The sequence below is a fragment of the Cyphomyrmex costatus genome, unplaced genomic scaffold, assembly GCF_001594065.2.
Source record: "Cyphomyrmex costatus isolate MS0001 unplaced genomic scaffold, Ccosl1.0 scaffold15, whole genome shotgun sequence".
Lineage (NCBI taxonomy): Eukaryota > Metazoa > Arthropoda > Insecta > Hymenoptera > Formicidae > Cyphomyrmex > Cyphomyrmex costatus.
In genome coordinates this window covers 107270-125408 of record NW_017275499.1, presented here as the reverse complement: position 1 = coordinate 125408, position 18139 = coordinate 107270, and the positions used below count along the sequence as shown (strand labels likewise).

The window sequence follows — 18139 nt, the reverse complement described above, 5'->3', positions numbered from 1 at the left end:
AAAGCCCATGACACATAAAGGTGCTTTTTCATGCGCAGCACGCTGCAGCAGCAATTCGTTACTATTGGTTAAGAATTTTATGTAAGCTAGACGACGCACTTCCGACGAACATGTATCCGTACCTTATCCGAAGCCATTTTTCGTTTATTTTCCTAATATTTATTGCAATAAATAATATTTTCATAATGAAACGACGGACATATTGTACGCTTTCTCGATTTTGCCGCTTGCTGTTCGTTCGGTTCAACTTCAACGAACTGCGGCAAAATGTATTTTGCGCCGGAAGTGCGTCATCTAGCTTACATAAAATTCTTAACCAATAGTAACGAATTGCTGCTGCAGCGTGCTGCGCATGAAAAAGCACCTTAAGGTCTAGCGTCCCTTTCTGCTAGAGTCCCAATTAGACGCCATTTTACTTCAGATTGACACAACTCTCTTATAGGGACTCTAAGTAACACTAGCGCCGCCATCGGTCGTGAGCATCGCGAGTATCACCTTCGCTGCTTGACGGTTGTATGTGAATGTACCTTAACTTTTGAACGCATCTCTGCCTAAACGAATGCAATGAGATTTGTCTCTTTATTCTGTGCTCTCTACGTTGGCGGGAACATGGTAAAAAGGCGGGGTACCGTGAGAGCCTGGGAGCCGTGACTCCGCGAGAGCCAGTGAGTGAGAGCTTGTAAATCTTGTAAGATATATATTCCTTATAATCTATAATTCTAAGATAGTTATGTTTCAGTCGTAGGGTCGTATTGAGGAGACTGTGACCAGTATTATCAGTGAACGCACAAGAGCAGTCGAGGGATTCTTCACAGATCTCATTTCTTCACGATGGCCCGCAAAAAACATCATGTAGTTAAACGTAACCTCGTCACTGAACATTTAAAAGATGAGTCGCGAGGTGAGTGTCATGGAATTTTTATATGTATTTTATCGAGGAATCGCGATTGCTTAATTACTCTTAGTTACCGTTTAGTCATTGCACCGAGAGAACTGTGAGCTACTGTTATCAAACTTTTTGTTTGGTGTTTCTCTTTTCTTGAAAATGTTGCTGAGTGACTGCCATGTAATACAAAATATGATGGTAATTATATAGAATACCAACTCCGATTTCGATAAAATTAGGCTCATTCGGCGCGTTTTTACATAAAACGAAAGATTCTGGCAGAACTAAGCGTCGCTGCCCGCAAATCGAGATTATTAAGCGTTGAAGTTGACGACTATTCAGGTTAGAAAATCTGTCACAGCTGCGAAATACTGCGCTATGAGCATGCGTTGCGATTATATTATATTTCCATCATGCTTCAAAAATACAAAAAATCAGTGCTTTAAAAATACAAAAGTACTGTTTTAAAAACACAAATTTACTGCTTTAAATACACAAATTCTTTGCATTAGCAGTGAATTTGTGTATTTAAAGCAGTCAATTTGTGTTTTTGAAACAGTACTTTTATATTTTTGAAGCACTGGTTTTTTGCACTCAACTTTAATGCTTAATATCTCGGTTCGCAGGACAGAGCGACGCTAGTTTTTACCAGATTCTTTCATTTTATGCAAAAACACGTCGAATGAGCCTAATTTTATCAAAATCGGAGGTATTCTGTATAATTCCAAATGTAGACTAATTTTGACCAACTCCAATTAAGTTTAATCAATGGTTCAATCTATTGGAATTGATTGAATATTGTGATTCTATCATTAAGCAAAATGATAAATGTGATTGGTCAATTCCCATCTAGTCAATGATTAAAGTTAATTGGAGTTAGTTGAAATGACTTTAAAGCTTAATGATCAACTGTTCCAAGTTAGGAATCATCTCAAATTTTAACTGTCCAACTTTAGAATCCTAAATTTTGTACTAAATGATTTATAAATTATCCGTCTTTTAAAGTTACAGTTAATAAGTGTGAAATATAATTTTTAACTAATATGTGAAAAAATTTAGAATTTTTTATTCAAACATTCAAATATTCATAAAATACACTTAGTAGAAAAGTAAAATTTTAAAAAGTACAATATGATTTCATAACTTGATTTTTGTTATGATCTCATATGATGTTATACATTAAGTGTAATTAGAGTTATTTGCAAATATTATAATGTAATATTGTTTATGAGTTTTGATAACTTTAAATTATTAAAAAAAGATTATTAAAATTTAACTATGACAATATTGAATTTTTTTAAATGTTCTTCTTTTTTGCCTTCTTAAAGAATTGGTCACTACTTTGAAGACCATAATACACAAAAAACTTGAGCATTGAAATGTAAATCTACATGTTGGACATTTAGCCTTACAGTCTCTACTGTAATTCAAGTTTTTTGCATGCCCTATAGAGTTAAAATTAGGTGGTTGCTGTAAAGAATCAAAATGCAATGATGGAGGTAGTGATTCCATCAATGTAAGATTAATTTTAATCTTAGTTTAATGTACTATTTATCGTTTTCTAATTCTTAGAAAGTGTGTGTTTATTTCTTAGAATTAGAAAAAGATAAAGAATAAATTGAAGCGAAATATATTGGGAGCGGTTCACTTGCACACTGTAACTATTGCCAGTGGGCAGTGGCCTATCACAGCAACTTCTCTGCGTAAGGAATTTTTTTATTTTTTTTTTCTAGCTGTGATTGGCTTGTGCGTAAGTGTGCCTCGTTACAATCGATATACACCCAATATATTAAAATTAATTTTACATTGGAACCAGGCTGTATGGTAACCTTTGAAATAATGGAGCGATACAGGTAAAACGTATAGCAACAAAACAGACAAAACGTAGCAAATTATTGATTATATAAAGCAAAAAAAATTATATTTTTTATGTAATCTATAATTTGCTACGTTTTGACGAGAGTTCTATCCCTTCTCTGAAAGAAAGTGCTTCTGATAGAATATGATTTTGAATGCAAAACAAATTTTTCGCATTACAAGGATGCGTGGAGAATATTGCGCGATAGCGGAGCGCTCACACACACTACTAGGCGCGCGGTTCACGGACGTGCGTCCGTTTAAAAGACAGTGCCCATTCGATTAGCTTTACTCGATAATAACTGTTTCATACAGCATTGTAAAAAATGGCTCTCAGGAAATTTCGACTCAATTTTAGATCAGGATTAGCACTATGTAATTAGTGTCCGCTTTTTCAGAAACATCCTGCATACATGAGGATACATCCTGCATACATTCTATTAAATAACATGATAATACCATTATTAAGTAATTAATCGTTTGAAATACTTATATGCTTTACATTTAACTTTGCTAATTTTATGCACATAATAGCTTTTATAATAATAAGCATTAATCTAGTGTACTATTAGAGAAAGTAATTGAATTCCTTTTTAAATGTGAGTTTGAAGTATGAGTGCCATCTATTTATGAATATTGCTCTTAAATTCATGTTATTTGGATGTTATGACAGAAAGTGAATCAGATACCAGTAGAAAGAAAATACGTCGAAATAGGAAGAACAACAATGCAGAATTAGATAAAGTAGAGGAAGCTGAACCAAATTCCGATATGAATTCGAATCTGTCTGCATTAGATAAAGTTCCTAAGCAAACATCAGTAAAAAGGAAGATACCTATTGAAATAAATTTAGAAACAATAGTGTCTAATCTTCATGAGGTTGAAATAGAAACAGATGAAAATGTTACCCTAGAATTTGATAAGGAAAATCATGATCCTGAAATAAATCAAGAAGAGATAAAAGAAAATCCAGAGAAGAGAATAAAAACAGAAAATAAAAAAATGTCTGAATCAAAAGCTCAAGATAAAAAGGCATCTGTTATAGTAGAACGATGCCAGTATTGTAAACAGAAATTGAATAATGATATAACATTGTATCAAGGACACCCAAATGGTGCAATTGAGGAAGAGATAGCTTTAATTGATCCTAAGTTGTGTTTATTTATTGGAAATGAATCTTTTATAGACGAAAGTGATGAGAGACCACAAAATAAATTAACTCATTTTAGGTAAATTTTCTTTTTCAATTTTCTTCTGTAAACAGCTCTCTAAACAGTACATGTGACGTTTATTTTTAAAATTATTGTAAAACAAAATACCTAGTAATATTAATTAAGGAATATTAATAAAGAACATTACTGTAAAACAATATATCTTTTTTTTTAGGGACATTAATATTAACAGGAGCATATTTAATGTTGAATATACTAACAGAAAAATGATTTCTTTTTTTTTTTTAGTGTTTATGACATGAATGGACATCTGTGTCCTTTTGATACAGGACTCATAGAGAAAAACGTACTGCTGTATTTTTCTGGATACATGAAAGCTATCTATGAAGAAAATTCTTCACCCGAAGGAGGTATACCGACAAAAGATATGGGGCCAATAAATGAATGGTATGTTACTGGATTTGACGGAGGAGAATTGGTACTATTGGGTTTTAGTACTGCATTTGCGGAATATATTTTGATGGAACCTTCTGAAACTTATGCACCTTTCATGGATGCTGTTAAAGAGAAGATATATATGAGTAAATTAGTTATAGAATTTTTATTAGATGAAATTAATCCAACCTATGAAGATTTGCTGAATAAACTTCAAGTAAGTTTGCTATTTTATATTTTAATATGTATTTTGTATTTCCACTTTTTTTTTTGTTTGTTTGATTGTGTTTGCTATATTTGTATTTTAGACAGTAGTACCTCCTAAGGAAACGATGTCATTCACAGAAGATACATTGTTACGTCATGCACAATTTATTTGCGATCGAGTTTTGTCATTAGATAATTGTGCAGGTGCTGATGATACTCTTCTTATTACGGCTCCATGTATACGATCTCTTATGAAACTTTCTGGTGTAACGCTGGGTAAAAAATCAGCTGTTCGTCTAGTAAGACGTGCACAGAAAATTAAAACGCCTGCCTGGTCAATGGCTACTACGACAAAATTAGTTAGCAATATGTTCGAAAATATTTTCGCTGGTCAACTTGCTAAGCATAATAATAAGGTATATATTACTTACGTGTTATAATTAATATTTTTTAAATTTATATGGTATTATTATGTATGTTAAGCATTTTTTCTTTTCTTTGTTAGGTACTGAAAAGGAGGCGATGTGGTGTTTGTGAGAACTGTCATCAACCTGAGTGTGGTATTTGTCCTGCTTGTAAGGATATGCCGAAATTTGGAGGTAAAGGAATTCAAAAGCAGGCATGCATTAGAAGAAGATGTCCAAATTTAGCAATTCAGGTATAATTTAATTTTAAAATACAAAAATTTATTTGCAATTATCTCTTGATTACATATAAATAGTAAAACTATTTCAACAGTAGATTAACATTTTTTCTGATTTTTAACAGTTCATGTATTACAATATTTAGTTAGGTATTAATTTATATAGGAAGCAGATGATTCTGATGAAGAGCAATATGAAAATGAAGAAGAGCAATATGAAAATTTAACAGAAGATCGAATACAAGAAAGTAAAAATGAAGATTTCAAAGAACTTAAGAAAGATATCGTATGGGAAGAAGAAAATAAAATTGTTGACGCACAAAAAACATATTATAAATCAGTTACAGTCGGAAACGAAAAAATTGAAATAAACGATTATGTTTTGCTGGAGCCTAGAGATCCAACAATTCCTCTACAAATTTGCAAGATTGTGTTTATGTGGGAGACTAAAAATGGAGAAAAACGATTTCATGCTAATCGTCTTCGTAGAGGTACCGATACTATACTTGGTGAAACATCAGATCCTATAGAATTATTTCTGAGCGATCAATGTTATGAGGCATCATTCACATCTGTTAGATCAAAAGCAACCGTTATTTATAAAAAAAGGCCTGAGAATTGGTTTGAACTAGGTGAGAATATATTAGATTAAATTATAAGAGGATACTAGAATGACGGTAGTGTGTGTCACCACGAATTACAACCAGAATATTCTAACTGATTTATTGCAAAATATTTTTCTACAAAATTAAAATACGCAAGAATAGGAAATTCAAGTGTACCAGATTTCACCAGAAAATCAAAGAAAAACTTGAATAATAGTTTAAAAAAAACAAAAAAAAACTTTAAAATATTGCAATAATATCAAGTTAACGACTCTCACAATTAAATCAAAAAAATATAATATAAAATAACCTATGTATTTAACATTGTACATTGGTATAAAGGCAATAGAGTCATAGTGTTAGTTGTAATTTAACAATACTTATTCAATCTAATTCGCAATCAATGATCGCAATCTATTCCGGACGTTTCGGCAAAAGTTTCTTGCCATCTTCAGCGATGATATATATATTCATGTTTCGATAAAACTTGAATATTTACTTTTGGCTTACATAACTCTGAGATTAAAATTTGTTTGATATAAAAGTTTTTACGTGTCGGTCGACAAGACCTTTCAGTTTTATTGATTGACTGTTCTCAGATCTCTGTCCTATAGCCAATTAAAAACAGGCTTAAAAAGCCTTGTTGATCGTTCTACATATGTCGATTTATTCTATACTAATTGTAAGATAGAATGAAAGAAAAATATCGAAAACTTGTAATTATTTAATTATTCCTAGATTTCTATTGTGTTTTCTAAGGAAAACAGAATAATTCCGGTAGGAATTTATATCGAATATCCATAATATGTACCTAGATTTAGCACTCAATTCCCCTTCTATTTATATATGCTCTAAGCTACATTTACAATTATTTACATTGCAGGTAATACGGATACGGAAAATCAAATAAAAGATATAGATGGTAAAACGTTCTTTTATCAATTGAAATATTATCCTGAAAGTGCTCGATTTGAAGATCCACCACCGGATCCGGAATGCCCAGGAAAACAAATTAGTCATCGATTTTGTCCTTCTTGCATTCGATTGGCCATACTCACACAACAAGATATTCCTAAGGTATAAAGTTAAAAGAAATATTAGAGATAAATTTAAATTATAGACATTAATCCAGGAACTGAATTTCTTTAACTCTATAAGTAAGTATAACAATTTTTTAATTACAGTTTAATACAATATCTAATAATAACTGTTCTTTTCAATTTTTATTTAAAATATTTTTTATTATATCTACGGTTTTTACAAAAATTTTTTTACATCTTCTATTAAATTATTTTTATGTACCATTCTATTATTTTACGCATAAAAAAGTATATTTTGTTTGTGCGCATGTATATGTGTACACGTATTTTTTTTATTGAATTTTTTTATTATTATTGTGCTCAGAGAATAGGCATGCAATATTTCGTTTATCTTTCTAGATCTATAATCAAGTAGAAGTAAGAAGCAGTAAAGAAGTAATTTATGAATTAATAAAATACAAAGGTGAAGAATATAAAGTCGGTAGTGCAGTGTTTTTATATCCAGATGCTTTTTCGTTTGAGCATAAACGAAAATATCAAGCCTCTAAAAATCCAAAGATGAATTATGTGGATGAAGATATACATCCGGAATTTTATAGAAAAATAGACGATAAATCATCGTTTTCAAATATTGATACACCTGAACCTTTTCATATTGGTTATATTAACACAATATATGCTACGACAACTGATAAATTGGTGGCACCGACAGACATTTTTATTAAAGTGAATAAAATGTACAGGCCGGAAAATACTCACCGAGATATAGCGCTAATGGAGCAGTCGGACATTAATATGGTCTATTGGAGCAATGAAAGTAAGTTATGACAATTAAAAAATGTATAAATATTTTAAATATATTATTATTTAAAAAAATATTAATTTTAAATATCTATATCTGGAATAATATTTCCTTGTAATTTTCTAAAATATCTTTGCTTTATTTATTTGTGTAGTATGCATCCTAAACTTCTCTGTAGTTGCTGGTAAATGCTATCTCGCATATTTCAAAAATATGAGTGAGCCTATTGAAGAATGGTCTATGGGTGGCCCCAATAGATTCTATTTCACTGAAGCATACAATCCTAAAGAAAAAATATTCGATGAACCGCCTTATGACATTATTAATACGAGTAAATTTGGAAAAGGAAAAGGGAAATGTAAATCTATAACAAAGAAAGTGGAAAGAACTGAAAAAAAGGAGGTTATTGAAACACCTATAAATTATCCTTCTATACCAAGAAAATTAAGAATGTTGGATATTTTTGCTGGTTGTGGAGGTACACATTATGTTATATATTTCCATTTTCTCTTTTAGCTTCTCTTTTCATCTTCTACATCTTTCTTACATATATTTAAATCATATAAAATTAATCTTTTTTATTTAATAGGATTATCTGAAGGAATGCATCAAGCAGGTGTAGCTGAAAGTCTATGGGCAATTGAAAAAGAAAGCTCTGCAGCAAATGCCTATCGCTTAAATAATCCGAAAACTACGGTATTCTCGGAGGATTGCAACAAACTATTACAAAAAGTGATGAATGTAAGTTTATTATGTTATATATACATATATATTTAATTCATGCACTAAATGAATTTTTGTCATTAATATTTTGAGATTTGTAATGAGTGTGGATACATTATATCTTTTAATCAGTTTTCTCTTTAAACTATAAGTTATATGTTATGCCCGTTCCGCGTCGACATTCATTGCGCTGAAATTCGACCTGTATAATATTTAATATAATATTATATGGTTATATATAATACCTGTATAATATTTAATATAATATTATATGGTTATATATATATATAACCATATAATATTATATTAAATATTATACAGGGTGTCTCAGATCATCCATCCACCCTTTTTATCTCCGCAGGATAAGATCCAATCAAAAATATGTTCGGATCAAAGTTGTAGGATTTAAAAATATCTGTTTATTGATCATATCAGTTTGACCTTGAGTGGCATCGCCAAGGTCAGGTCAAGATTACATCAATTTTTTCGGGAAGACCCCATTTTTCATTGCATATACTTATAGCATATCTCAACAGCTTTCTAAAACTATAATAAAATATTTTTTCAGTCCAAGTTATAATGCTTGGAAGTTATAGTATCGCCGGCTTTTAACATTATCTTAGGTGTTCTATCGACGACTAAAATCTTTTGAATGTTGTTTAAGACACCCTGTATATAAAAGAATCATATATTGTGAATTTTTAGTACAATTTAATAAAATTTCGTTTTCTTTTTCAGGGTGAACATGTAGATAATAATGGTCAAAAATTTCCCCAAAAAGGAGATGTTGAATTCTTATGTGGTGGACCACCATGTCAGGGTTTCAGTGGCATGAATCGTTTTAATTTACGACAGTACTCAGTATTCAAAAATTCTCTTATTGTTACATTTTTATCTTACTGCGATTATTATAGGCCGAAATTTTTTGTGATGGAAAACGTGCGAAATTTTGTATTCTGTAAGAAGAGTATGGTACTAAAGTTAACTTTAAGATGTCTTATTCGTATGGGTTATCAGTGTTCATTTGGTATTCTTCAAGCTGGAAGTTATGGGATACCACAAACGTATATATATTCAATAATATATTTTATTTTATTAATAATAATTTAACAATTTGTAGGATGATACTTTTAGCTGCTGCACCTGGAGAAATACTTCCAAAGTATCCAGAACCAACACATGTGTTCAGTAAACGATGTTGCTCATTGACTGTAATTATAGATTCTAAAAGGGTATGTCTTTATACTTTCTCTGTTTTATATTTATGATACATATACACACGTATGCATACTTACAGTGAGAATGAAAACTAAGTTGATGAAACAATATCTATGCGGAATTTATTATTGTAATGTATATTTCAGTATAACACCAACTGTGTTCAGAAGGGTTTTGCTCCGTACAGAGCAATTACTGTAAAAGATGCTTTGTATGATTTACCAGAAATTAAATGTGGTTCGAATATAGAGGAAATGTCTTATGTTGGTGAACCAATAACACATTTTCAAAGGAAGGTAACTATTTTAGGAATGCATTTACACTACGTACAACAATTAAGGAATCATTTGAAAACTTGTACATTTTGCCGAAAAGGTTCTATTTCAACTTCAGAGATTGCAAAACAACTTTTCTGGATACGTTTTAAAGAGTGAAATCTCGACTTTAAAATAATTAAAATAATATTTTTCGATCCCTTCAAATGTTTTTCGCAAAGATCGAAAGCAGCAGATTGTTAAATTTCTGAAAGTTTTACGATTTTTCAGCTTTTCACGGATAAAACGGGGCATTCTCTCGATGCGTAATGCTGATAGTAATTATTCAAAATCTTGTAAAATACAGGATTCACTTTATATATATTATAGATTGTTTTAATATCTAAGCTCCTAGACTAGAGTAATGTTGTGATACTACAGTATACTAGAGTAATATTTGTGATGTTATTTAAAAAAAAAAATTTGTACTTCAAAATCTATGTGGTAACGGCTCCCGTGCTTATTTTGCCTATAAAAAACTGGAAAGTTGTAAAATTTTCAAAATTTTGATACGACCTGCTCCTGGTCTTCGCAAAATGATTTCAATGGAGCTGAAAATATCATGTTAACCATTTTAAAGTCAATTTTTAAAACTCATTTAGAAAAATTATCTTGCGATGTCTGGAAGAGCTGAAATTCAGACTCTTAAATATTAGCAAGATGCAGATTTTAAGTGATCCCGTAATTGTGCGTAATATATTTAGAAACAAATTAAAGTAAGTCTTACTTAATTTATTTCAGATGAGAGGTAAACCATATCGATCAATATTAACAGATCACATATGCAAAGAAATGTCTCCGCTTGTAGAAGTGCGAATGAGCTATATTCCAACTACAAATGGTTCTGATTGGCGTGATCTGCCAAACATTGTAGTGCTACTGAGTGACGGTACCTATACCAAGAAATTGTACGTGTGAAATCTATTGGGATAAGTTTATTTCAAGTTTATTTTAAATTTTTCTAGAATAGAATATTTTTCACTTAAAATTTTTAATATTATATATGTAGCTAGCCAGATCTTTTGTTTGATAAGAAACTGTATTGACAATGTCCGAAATTTTTTTCTTAATAAATCATTCAATTTACATTAATTAATTGATCAAATTTTATTATTATTTTTTTTTTTAGAGAATACTTACACGATGATATAAGAGTTGGGAGAAGCTTGACGAATGCACTTCGTGGAGTATGTAGTTGCAGTAGTGGCCAACCGTGTGATCCTACTGATAAACAATTTAATACTTTGATTCCGTGGTGTTTACCGCATACCGCGATTCGACATAATAATTGGAAGGGTTTGTACGGAAGAATTGAATGGAATGGGTTTTTCAGTACGACTATTACTAATCCGGAGCCGATGGGTAAACAAGTATGTTGATAAATATAATATTTGAAATGATATACATTTATAGGATGCGTTCTGTTTTGCGCATAACGCTTATAAGTCTTATTTGTCTTTATTTAATATTTGATAGACAATGAAGATGAATTGATGCTTACAACGTGGGAGCGTGGAAACGGAACGCACTCTTAGTAATTTGAAGTAATGAAAGTATGAAATCACTAATTTTGGTAAATCTCAATAATGGAAGCAGCTCCGATGACTTTGACATATGTTTTATCAAGGTTATAACCCTGAATAATCTCTTAACAGGTTTTAGTCGTCGCTCGTCCTTCGTTAAAAAGTTATTTACAAAAAAAGTTTAAAAAATAACATACTATTTCAGGATTGCCACAAGCCAGGGAAATCAGAGTCAAGAAAAAGTCAGGAAATTCAAAATTGGAATCAGGGAAAGTCAGGGATTTAGCAAACTCTTTTCTGAAAAAACAAAATAGCTGTAAAGAAATTTAAAACATCTGTTTAGCTCGGTATCTGTTTCATTTATATCACGGCGCCACTGTCGACAAAATCGACTATGATAAAATTGAGAAAAAAATTAACGCTCTTTGTCATAAGAAAGAAGTATGTTAATTTATGCAAGCAGTTAGGAAAAATCAAAGAATTTATCATTTCTGGAGAAACTTCCTTCAGGGTCAGGATAATTTCCAGAATTTGTTTGTTTTTGTGAAAAGGTCCTTATTCTGAGTCATGATCAAGCATTTGTAGAAAGAGGATTCTTTCTCTCCAAGTTTATATTTGATTTATACAGGAGTTTTTGTTATTTAATTATTATATGAGATTGGATTATTTTAAATTAGCCAATTAGTATTGTGTGCAATTGATTTACACTCTAATATGTGTGTGAATGCTACATAAAGATTTCCTATTCTGTGCCTAAGATTACATTTATTCTGCAGTGCTAGGAAAAAATTGAAATAAATTTGATATATATGTATTTATATAAATGACGGATCTATGAAAATACTATTTTTTAATAGATATTTTGCATTGTAAATATAAAAAAGGCAAATACAATAGCATTTACTATTTACAATTAACATTTATTAAATTGGGGATATTGCAATTTAGAAAGCTAAAGATGTCATCTACTTATGCCTGTTTCCACCAATGCAGATTAACTTTAATTTCGGTTTAACTTACTGTTAATCTTTTTCTAATTTTTAGAATTAGAAAAAGATGAAAAGCAAATTGAACCGAGATTAAAATTAATCTGCATTGGTGGAAATGGGCATTAATGTTGCAAATACTTCGTTGACTAATCGAAAGAAAGAATTGACCATTCAAAAAGTGTTTCAAAGCATTTGCAATGTTAAATAGATCGTATCTAATGTTATTTTATGTGCTGTAATTTTAATTAGCTAATTTTGCTATGCATTATGTTGCAGCTACACGAATTTATTGAAAGGTCCTTAATTAAAATCAAATAATTGATTTTCAGGGCCGTGTCTTGCATCCAGTACAAAATCGAGTTGTCAGCGTGAGGGAGTGTGCAAGATCTCAAGGCTTTCTCGATTCATATCGTTTCTTCGGTACAATAACCGATAAACATCGGCAGATTGGTAATGCAGTGCCACCACCATTAGCAGCTGCAATCGGGCATGAGATAAGAAAGTGTATTCGTAATATATCTTTGAACACAGAACCAGAGCCTATAAACAACAATAATGCTGAACCAACAACAAGTAAAAGTCTTGACAATAGTTTCAATGACAGTTTTGACAAAAATCACAATGAAAGTGACAAAAACTGATAAAAACGATAAAAACCTGCTGTCTCGATAACTCACGATAACGCGAATTACAATCTTAACAATAAGATGCAACCGATATAATACTTGTGCAGATAAAGAAACGAAGACAGGAAACTTCGTAAAAATATCCAGCGGCAGACTTGTATGCTCTTTACAGTCTTTACACACTTCATATTGTTTATAATCAAAGCCTTTGTTTCCGATATATTTTAGAAGAAAGAAAAATTATTGTTAGGCGAAATAGTGTAATGATTTTTTACATCTTAAGGCTCCTGAATACTCAGCCAAGAACTCCGTGTTGATGGGTAGCGACACCGAATCAGTCGGTGGCTAGCAAAACTGGTAGTACGCTACTGGTTATACACACAATTGCAAGCTCATGTCCGTGTGCTCATTTTCGGGTAGAAGGGGAGCGCACAGACATGGGTTCATGCTTGTGTGTGTATATAGCGCCTCGCCATGGTAAAAGTCTGAACTAATAGGCGTGAAAAAGTGATGTTTTGACGACAAATTTTTTCTTGCGTGCCATTTTGTCAATATTTGCTTATTTGTGAAAATGTGACTTCCCTCGTACTCGTGAAAGTCCTAAAAATTGGCGAAAACTGCAGTTATCGTTAAATTTTATACGTAAAAGCGTATATTTCACTCGTTTCATCAGCTGTCAAAATGTGTGATTCTGCCCGAGTATAGGCTCACTTTACGTGCCTTTTACGACCATTTACTGACTATCAGAGGAGGAAAGGACAGTTTCCGCCAATTTTCACAAGTGTTTTTCAGCGATCTCGCCTTTTAAATTTATCCAAATTGTCTTTATTAAAAAATGGGACGCAAGAAAAATTAATGTGTTTTTCTCGCCTATGACGTCACAATTCCAACATGGCTGTCGCTGGTATTCAGGAGCCTTAAAATTAATATTCAGTATTAAATAATTTTAATACATTAAATTCCAATATCTGATTCGATATGTATCGATAAGGATAAACTTATGTTATATAATTCATATTTTAGATATTTTTAATACTTCTGAAATCATCAGAACAAGTTTCTGTTTTGAATTGAAGCAATCATGCTGTATCTAAATTCTGTGAAAAAAAAAACTTTTAAAATGTTCTAATTTTAATATTATTTAATAAAAAAATGAAAAACAACAAATTTAAACAATTTAACTAATTGTACATGTAACTAATTAATAAGATTTTTGTATCACACTGACAAAAAGCTCTCATTATTCTGTCGTTATTTTTTTTTTTATTAATCCTTTCGAGAGTTTGTCCTTTACTTTTTTTTTCTGTATCATTTTTTTATCTATGCATAGACTCAGATAACAAGCTGTAGTCATTTTGACGTCGACATATAATTTATTTAGGCTCAGTTTTACAACTCACGGTTGACTCTTAACCAAGGTTCAACTTGCTTCTCATTTTTTCTAATTCTTTAGAATTAGAAAGAGATAAGGAATAAATTAAACCTCGGTTAAATTAATGATGAATTATAAAATTAGACCTAATTGATGACATATTAGTAACATTATTAATAGTTAATTAATAATATCATTTATTCATGTCCTTAATAACAAAAAATAATTATGTATTTTCGACATAGATTTATATGATGTCATGTGACAAATCTACGTCATTTTTACAATAATAGGCGTCTGATTCATCAAGAATGACTATTTAATTACGTCAAATAGATTCCTTGCTATCTGGGAAGATTACAAAATGTATTTCACAGTTACTTTTTCATCCAGTGCACATGTAGGTAATACTCTAGAATAGAAAAAAATATATTCTTGTTTTATTTATAATAATACTCTCACTGAGTGTGTAAGAAACTTTCTTTAATATATAAAAGTAACGTCTTGTTGCTAGCTTATTCACACTGAATTCTGTGTCGCATTATTTTGAACCTACCGTTAAAGAAATACTCTGCAACAGATTATAGGTCCAGAGTGATCTATTCATTGTAATAATAGAGATAAAGGTTAAAAAACGGTCTTATTCGAGTCAAGATACAATAGTTGATCAGAGGTCATTTCTGGAACATCGATAAATTCTTTAAGGTAATCCAACTTCCGTGATATAAATATTTTTTCACTTCAAAAAATTATGCGTAACAGAGTGTGGGAGATCTGAGTTCGTTCTGGCTTCCCGTATTGTTGCTGGTTATCTATGTACTTAACGTCCATTTCGAATGGGTACAGGGTTGTCACAAGTCAGGGAAATGTCAGGGCATTTAAAAATGCGTCAGTGAAGTCAGGAAAAGTCAAGGATTTAGCACTTTTTTTTTTTTTTTTGGAAAAATAAAATAGCTGTAAAAAAAGAAATTTATTTACATCACGCGCCACAATTGATAAAATCATTCCGCTTCGTTTCTTCAAGCCAACTCGGCCGGTAATTCCTCCGCTTTTTATGATTTGCCGTGATCTTGCGGCGCGTGGCGGCGCGGCGCTAGTGTACCATTGTTTCGTGCGTGTACGTTTTGTTCAGTTTTGTTTTGACTCGCAATTTATTTGGTTTGGACGCGCGTGTTACTTGCTGTTAGACCTTTCATATGTTAGAAAATTTGTTCTCATTTTTTTGATTGTTGTTTACGTTGTGAAAATAGTGCATTGCGTATAGTGATTGGCCATTGAGTTTTAAACATGTTTCTCCTGTGTTTTGAAGGAAGGAAATCTACACCAAAGGTAAACTGATAATCGTTTGATGATAAGTTATGTGATGTGTTGCTGATTTGTTTGCCCTGAGATTTTTTAAATTAAATGAAAACATTTTAGCCTGTTCGCATTAATAGCAGAATTTAAGAATCGATTTATTCTTATCATTTGATTTTCTCCTCGGTGTGATATTTCTTATTTTTTATTCATAGACATTTTTACACCTAATTGTAATAATGACTATATTATTAATAATAATTTCATAAAATGAGCATAATAATAATACCACACACAAGTTCTTATTTGTGATAAATTATTATAAAGTAAATAATTTATTCATATCTCTCTCAATACCATAAAATCTATATAAACGTAATCATCTTCAGTATAAAATTACAATTATCAGTGGACAATTGTCCACTGACTTTCTACTTTTTATCTGTACATTAAGATCCTGACTACCATGTTGCACGAAATATAGTCTGGTAACTATATTCATCAAAAAAATGTATAATTCGGACGAAATTTTGATCACGATGACACAAGTTAGCGTACATTGGTAGCAAACTATGATTATGAAGAAGGAACCAAGAAGAACAAGATTGCATTGTTAACGTAGTAAGTTAAAAATTGACAAATGTATTATTTGTAATGTTATTATATATAATGGTAATTTTATACTGAAGATGGTTAGATTAATGACCGAAACGTTTATATATAGATTTTATGGTATTTTGATATGAATAAATTATTTACTTTATAATAATTTATCACAAATAAGTACTTGTGTGTGGTATTATGCTCATTTTATGAAATTATTATTTTTTGAATAGAACCACATTTTTTTATGAGATTTATATATTTGACTAAATTAAGTTTTTCGTGACGAGTGGATACTGAATTTTTAGGGATTCAAAATGCAAAGTGGAGACAGAGGCTTACTGTACTTTATGTAAAAAGATTATATAACTGAGTAATATGAGAATAATGTCTCTAAAAAGTCACGTAAAGCCGGGAACCAGACATAACAAGAAAATATTGTATGCAAGATAGGCCTGAAACAATTATCCTCTTCGTGTTCAAATTTTTTGAAATTGTATTATGTACGTCATTTCGTTGATGTTTAAAGTGTCGAGTTAGGACTGGCAGAAATAACGAGAATAATCATTTACACCTCATTTATTATTTGCACTCTACTATATATATTATATAATATATATATATATATATACAATATTATATTATATATTATATATATGAGGCATTCCACGCCAAATCGGCCACTCAAAAATTTTTGGATTTTTGATTTGGCTGAAATTTTGATATATTATAGTATCCATCGCAGGAAGCTACCATGATTTTTTTTTTGAATTTTTTTATGAACATAGTCATGAGATAAGAATTTTTTTTAAAACTCGCATTTTTCAAAATTCGCAATCTTTAAATGCCTATAACTTTGCGAAAAATAATCCAAATAAAACGTTTTTTTTTTTAAATTGTGTTTTTTTTTTCTAGTTTAAAAAAATAATATCAAGAAAAGTTTCAAAATTGTTTTTTAATTTTTTTTAAATTTAATGTTAAAAATTATTAATTTTTTAGATAAAATTAAAAAACAATTTTGAAACTTTTCTTGATATTTTTTTTAACTAGAGAAAAAAACACAATTTAAAAAAAAACGTTTTATTTGGATTATTTTTCGCAAAGTTATAGGGATTTGAAAATTGCAAATTTTGAAAAATGCGAGTTTTTAAAAAAATTCATATCTTATGACTATGTTCATAAAAGAATTCAAAAAAAAATCATGGCAGCTTCTTGCAATGGGTACTATAATATATCAAAATTTCAGCCAAATCAAAAATCCAAAAATTTTTGAGTGGCCGATTTGGCGTGGAATTGGCCCCATATATATACATAGATAATATTGTCTTATAAGAGAAATATTTTGACATGAAACTTTGACATATGTTTTACGAAGTCTCCGAAAGAACCAAATATTTGCATTTTCGCTTTTAAAAATATAATAAATAAAATGATCTATTTCTCATGATGCGGATATCATATAACCGTGAAATATTTTGTTTTGTAGAAACAATATTTTGCTACGAAACTTTTTTCTGTTTCGTTTTTATAACAAAGAAACTACGAAGGCACGTACAGAGCCGTATTTTGTAATTTGATTCTTGAAATATTAAATGAATAAAATTATCTGCATCTACGTTGGATGGGAATTGCTGGATCAACAAAATATTTAACAATTTTCGAATTAGGATAAAAATACAAAAAACATTTCAAAATATGTATTGAAAGTCAGGGAAGATCACAAAATTTTGTCATGCTGTTAAGCTAGCTCCCCCCCCCCCCCCGCCCTATCAACGTGAAATAAATTCTAACATATTTTAAAATTAGGTGCTAATTAGGTGCTCCAAGA

At 30.6% G+C, this 18139-nt stretch overlaps 1 protein-coding gene across 1 annotated transcript; it reads left to right on the top strand.

Moving 5' to 3' along the window:
• Positions 1-574: 574 nt before the first annotated feature.
• LOC108783400 (DNA (cytosine-5)-methyltransferase PliMCI) lies at positions 575-13287 on the top strand. Its single transcript, XM_018551955.1, has 17 exons — positions 575-665; positions 740-901; positions 3417-3972; positions 4204-4567; positions 4659-4973; positions 5063-5215; positions 5367-5832; positions 6689-6882; positions 7245-7662; positions 7802-8125; positions 8237-8388; positions 9109-9434; positions 9491-9602; positions 9735-9884; positions 10644-10810; positions 11032-11272; positions 12744-13287. The coding sequence occupies exons 2-17, from the start codon at positions 832-834 to the stop codon at positions 13053-13055; spliced, it is 4320 nt and encodes a 1439-aa protein (XP_018407457.1). The 5' UTR covers positions 575-665; positions 740-831; the 3' UTR covers positions 13056-13287.
• The last annotated feature ends 4852 nt before the right edge of the window (positions 13288-18139 follow it).

Coding starts and splice junctions, on each gene's coding strand:
- LOC108783400 (XM_018551955.1), top strand. CDS start 832: ATGGCCCGCAAAAAACATCATGTAGTTAAACGTAACCTCGTCACTGAA. Junction 7,663..7,801: donor GGTCTATTGGAGCAATGAAA/GTAAGTTATGAC, acceptor TTATTTGTGTAG/TATGCATCCTAAACTTCTCT. Junction 10,811..11,031: donor GGTACCTATACCAAGAAATT/GTACGTGTGAAA, acceptor TTTTTTTTTTAG/AGAATACTTACACGATGATA.